Below are 5,760 nucleotides of genomic sequence, written 5' to 3'. Positions count from 1 at the left end.
GATATAAGATTATATTGCCATCACTACATTTATCTAAATGAAGTTATGAATGCTCTTAACTGGCCAACAAAGTCTTGATCGAAACACGAGTTACGTCATCTGTGCAAATGTTCATTAAGTGGTTGCAGATCAGTGATTACTTGTAGGGGACTTTTACAATTATAACTGATTTAGTACATTTATCCGTTGCAACCTATCAGTTATTTATCTTGAATGCAGTAAGTGGAAGCACTTATAAAGAGATACAATTTTAATGAATTTAATCTGCTGCCCCTTTTCCACATCTTCAAATCCACACACCTCAGTGTTGCAAAGAAATCCCGTCCAGCGCGGTTTCTCTAAAAATCTCAAAGGCTGTTTTTTTGGCCGTGTCCCCCTCTCGAACGCTAAAGAAGGTTTCTCTGTATCGCTAAATAACGTTGTGTCCGCAGATGGCTGGGCTGGATGACGATGAAGGAGAAGAAGGTGGAGCCGCCCCGGCCCGAGGGCCAGCACCCGGCGTCACCCGTGCTTTTTCTCGTCGCCTCGCACCATCTCCGTCAGGTAGGGCATTTTCCTTCTTTCCTTTGTGCTTTCCCACGGTGCACAAAACAAATCTGTGCATGGAATTGTGATTATATTCCAGCTTCATGCACATCAAGAAGCTGGAATATGTGTTTGCAAACCCCTGGTCGTCTTTCGTGTAATTTATGAAGAGAACACATGCAGGCATAAAGGGCATTTCCAATGTTAAATTTATTTTTTGTATAGTCAGTCAACCACGGGTATGTTCATCGGGAATAATAATATATACATGTCTTCATACACATTTGCATATTTTCTTATGTCGTTCACGCGTCAGTTCCTCGGAGTGAAGCTGTCCAGTGGTAAGAAGAGCAACTTGATCTGAACGGTAGATTAGTTAAGCCCCGGATATATTTTCCCAGAAATTACTGTTCTGCGAAGAATTGTAACCATATTCTTTGTGGTGGTTATGTGTACTATTTGTCGCAAATGTTGTTACCGTAAGATCGATTTTACGAAGGATTCCCAGTAACTGAAGAAACTAATATGTTGTCCAAATTACTCCCGTTTGTTCGTCGCTGCATGTAGTTTGCTTTTAAAGTTCTCGTATGGTTTAAATAGCCACGAACTGTTTATGAAATACACGGAAATCAGCATGCAAGCGGCGGCGATCGTGGAATTTGAGCACGGCACAAACCCTTTTAGTGCGAGGGAGCCTCCTCTTTCTATTGCCTTCCCGTTATGCTTCAGCCAAGGATACTGCGTCGCATACTTCGCTCTCCCATAGCTGGTAGTGTCTAGTGCCACTTCTCTCTCCCCTTATGTTTGCTTCTTCCTTCTATATCTAGTGTTACGTTGTTGTTATTTGCGTAATTATCTTATTCACCATTCCTTAGTTTTCCACCATATTACAAGCAGACCATTTTTCGTACATGTTACTTGTACAGGATCCATATCCGTAGGCACAATAAATTGCCAGGAACTGAGGAGAGGTTCACTAAATCATAGTAAGGAAATGCACTTTACTTGAATAAAACATTTGATCTATGGCGTGCAGTAAAAACAGCACTGCAGTAAGAAGTGAAGATGGCTCTCAGCTGACACTACTCAAGGCTGTCTTATTCCCTGTCCACGGCCACCCATAGAAGGTGGGCGTGCTGGCGCGGCAGAGGGAACGCGACCTTGGCGAGCCAGAGATGCGGATGTCTTTGTTTGCTCCTGGTGTAGCAGATAATGGAAAATGCGCATGTGCAAGAGTGTGCTTTAATCAGCTTGGTAGCTTGTGCATATTGTAGGACTGGAGGAATGAATTTCATCTTCTGTGACTGCAAGCTAACCACACTTTGGAGTAATGTGGCTTGTGCTTAGGCAGCTCGCTTGCTGTTGAGCCTCGTCTTTGTTTATCGTTGACTGCTCACTGGCAAACCTTGAGTGTGCTGTCAATGTCAGGGTCGACATGGATTTGACACATGTTAAATAACGATAAATAATAGGCGAATACGTATATTTCCCATGCGCAGCTCCTGTATTGCTGTCATTACCCTTTCATGGTTGTATTTGCCCGTTGGTGGTTTTCTTATTCATTACTTGTTTACATAACTCAAAGATGCAGTTATGGTTCGTATAATTATAACATTACAACTGCCAACGACTATTGTATCAGAATCCAGGGCTGAGTAATAGTACATCGTGAGTTGCGAATCAAACCTGTTCTTTGTGAAACCATTTACTGTGTATGTTATGAAGTATTATGGAATATCTAAAGCAGAATACATTTACTAATCCTCAAATCATGCCCAGTCGAATAGAAACCCTCTTTTCTTAGAGATGAATTATTATACATTGCGTATGGAGTAAAATAAAGATTAGCTTGGCAGACAAAGGTATGAGGTCGACAGAACGGAATTGCTCTGTTTATCACCGAATAATCTGGTCAGTTATCAGACATAACTCCATTTATCACAACCGACTAGCAGTTTTGATATTTTAAATTTCTATTTATCTTCTGTGTTTTGCCACGCTTGTGTGAATATATAATAAATGTTTTGAGAAACCATGTTCTTTACCGAGTTTTGCCCTTCTATCGACAAATAATTAAAATCCATTTTTGTACAGTCGTCGCGAGGTCCCACGCTGCCGGATCCAGAGGACAAGCCGCCTAGCTACGAGCAGATCCTGAAGCTGGACGGCCTTCCTCCGGACTATTACTCAGTCCTGAGCGAAAAGCCGCCCAGGTACGACGCACTTCGTGCGCTGCCGCCATGGCTAATGCTCCTTATAATTGCTAATGTCACTAGTGTGATGAAAGTCCCAATTAATATAAAAGTTATCTTTATGATTAGCAATAAGTAATATCAATATTTCAACAATATTGCTACAATTTTCATTATGAATTTATCAATAAAGTTCCTGCATATATATTAAAGCTACCAGATTTCATAATAAAATATTAATTTTAATTATTTCCTTTTAGATACGAGGACCTGAGTCCAACCTTAGGCTGGGGAGCCTGCGCTCTGCCTATGGAATTTTATGCAACAGATCTTCCATGTGTCCACTCGTCAGCTCACAGTTCATCTCCGGATTCTCCAGTTTCACTAGAAGTTCCTATGCATTCAGAATCAACTTCTTCATTTCTACAAGGGCTTCCTTCTTCTTGGTCAACGCAGTCAGTCCTTCCATCCTCCTACAATAGTAATCAGGCTTTTGGCACAGAAAACCCTGCCTTTAGTAGCCAAAGCTTGAATAACGGCATATCAGTTAGTAGTAATGACAAGGCAGATGCAGAAACTGCCCCGGTTGAAGGGGAAAGAAGAGACACAGAGAAGGATGAGGAAAACAAACTTAATGCAGATTTCAGTAACATTTGAGCTACTGTACAATACTGTTAAATATTTGCCTACATAAAAACTGTTGGCTATGAGGCCGTCCTTCAAGTGATAAGAGTGTCATACATGCACGAGATTCATGTGGAAGTTACCTTCATGATTAATCCCAGATAAGCCCAAAATGAAGTCTGAAAATGGTGCTTCTTTATGCTTACAAAGCTTGTCTTGTGGACTGCTCATATTATGTATATTTTGGGAGGCATTCAGGCAAGTCAAAGAGCGATGGTGATGACACAGTGGGCTTCTGTATTTATTATTCCATCAGATACCTCTAACTCTATGGAGATTGAAGTCATGCATGATGATAGGTTTTCTGAAATATTAATTATCTTCATAAATTGCACTGATTAGTGAATTAATGATAGAGCTTCTAGGTTTATGTAAGGATTTGACCCATATGCAATGAAGTTCCTAGAACCTTTGTTTATAATTTAGGTTACCAGAATATTATGAGGCAGAGCAATATATATCTTTTGTTGTGCCATGTCATCATACATAGAAAATACATAATTGTATAAAAGCCTATGAAAAGAAAGGAATGTCAGAAGATTAATTAGGTTAAAGAAGACTAACAATCAAAATTATTTTAACTTGCTGAACCATGAACTTGTATATACTTTAGCTTTCACAAATGAACTTACTGATATAATACAAAGACTTGTTAAGTTTAGATACTTCAGAGAGGTATGTCAAAAATGAGTATTCTCACAAACTCTCATTGCCTGAAATTTTTAGCTGAGTATGACACCTGCAAAGGAATAAATACTAGTCACAGGACTTACTTCCCTTAAATAAGACCATGCATAATCAGGACTGCAGGAGAGAAAAGAAGCATCACAATCCAGGGATATGGTATTTCCAAGATCTATAATCATATCATTAATATTAGGGAAGCTGGTATGTTTTCCTTCTATGGGAATCTGGCAAAGAAGTTTGCAGAGTCGGAAAATTGTTTTAATTTACTTCAGTATATGTATTATAGTTTCCTTACCTTTATGCTTTGGGAATAAACAAACGATTTACTTTCATTTTTGCTATTAGGTTACCATGTTACTGTGATAACTTGACTGTGCCAACCAGTGGGCACATTAATAGAGTTGTCACTGTGACTATATATTTGTTAACAGGACTTCTGTAGTAACCACATACGGTTAGGATTCAGCAAAGTCGGCTAAGAGTTTTTAGAAAGCAAGCATAATGCAGCACCTCTCCAGATACTCATATGAAGGAAGTGTAGTTTTGCACCATCGACTCTTGCATTGTTATTTAATTCAAACCTTGATGTTGTGATCTGCAATAATGATAATCACAATTTTTTAAGGTCAGTATTGTATACAATATACCATCTTTGGTAGCACCAAGTTGCTCATATTTCTTTTTAACTCATTTTTATCTAGAATCTATCATTAGCCTTCAAACCAAAGATTCCTTAGTTTTCTATTAATATGTTGTGAAATCAGGATGATTAAAAATGAGTAAATTTCATATATAATATTTTGTTGCTCATTTTAATGTATTGTATTTGCTTTTATAATGAGTGGAAGTATTCCCATAATTAAGCTTTTACTATAAAAGTGCTTTTCAATTAGAGGCAGGTAGATGGCAGAAATATACTCAAACCATCCTGTTCTCAAAGTTTTTTTAAATGAATTAATCCGTCAATCCTTTTTGGAGATGTTATCTATATCAGGTAGAGCTACGCCTGTACAATACAGATAACATGATACCCATAGAACAAAAAGGTTCTTAGTTCTTATGGGCTTGTGTAGTTCCTTCCCAGTTCTGTGTACTTACATGTGATATTGCATATTTTTATAGGTCCTTTATACATTAAAAATATAAATCTTAGGAAATTCGTTTTTATATGATAAACTGGAAATCCTTTTAAAAATGTTTGTAATAATAACAATAATTTGCTGCTAAACATGAATCACACTTTAATAGCATTAATTTTACACTTATTTTTCTCACTGAGGCTCATGGGTCCTTTGCTCTTAAGTGATGAATAGTTCATCATGCTGAAGTGAGACTTCACAAAGCATAGTCTTAAGTCAGCCATTTTCCCCTTCAGTTTTTATACATTATCTGTCCACTTACACTTCTGTTGGGAGCCCTTATTTGAATACATCTACATATTGTTGAAAGAATATAATGTGTTCGCTGTCCATGAAAGTGATAACTTCCTTATTCAATGATAAACCTTATTAGAACATATATCTCCATCATTTTGGAACAATGATGTCCACATCCTTTGGATAGTGTTGATGTTCCAAGTGCATTGGTATGTTATTTGTCCAGGACTTTAGGGCTTGTTATATGCTGATCAAGCCTTTTAGTTTCGCCGACACATACTTTATTTCAACCCAAC

General features: G+C 38.0%; 1 protein-coding gene across 2 annotated transcripts in view; it reads left to right on the top strand.

Annotated features, from left to right (window-relative positions):
• The window catches only part of LOC119585149, a 114,696-nt gene extending 109,456 nt beyond the window's left edge, over positions 1 to 5,240 (top strand). The window contains exons 4-6 of one of the 2 annotated variants that reach the window (XM_037933779.1): positions 432 to 543; positions 2,620 to 2,738; positions 2,978 to 5,240. In XM_037933779.1, coding sequence (XP_037789707.1) covers positions 432 to 543; positions 2,620 to 2,738; positions 2,978 to 3,374 — 628 coding nt within the window. In that variant the 3' untranslated portion in view covers positions 3,375 to 5,240. The remainder of the gene's footprint in view (positions 1 to 431; positions 544 to 2,619; positions 2,739 to 2,977) is intronic. The other variant, XM_037933780.1, reaches the window with a different exon arrangement.
• Positions 5,241 to 5,760: the final 520 nt, after the last annotated feature.

Source organism: Penaeus monodon, chromosome 19, assembly GCF_015228065.2.
Source record: "Penaeus monodon isolate SGIC_2016 chromosome 19, NSTDA_Pmon_1, whole genome shotgun sequence".
Classification (NCBI taxonomy): Eukaryota; Metazoa; Arthropoda; class Malacostraca; order Decapoda; family Penaeidae; genus Penaeus; species Penaeus monodon.
The sequence above is the reverse complement of the archived record's forward strand: the minus strand, read 5'-3'. Positions and strand labels throughout refer to the sequence as shown.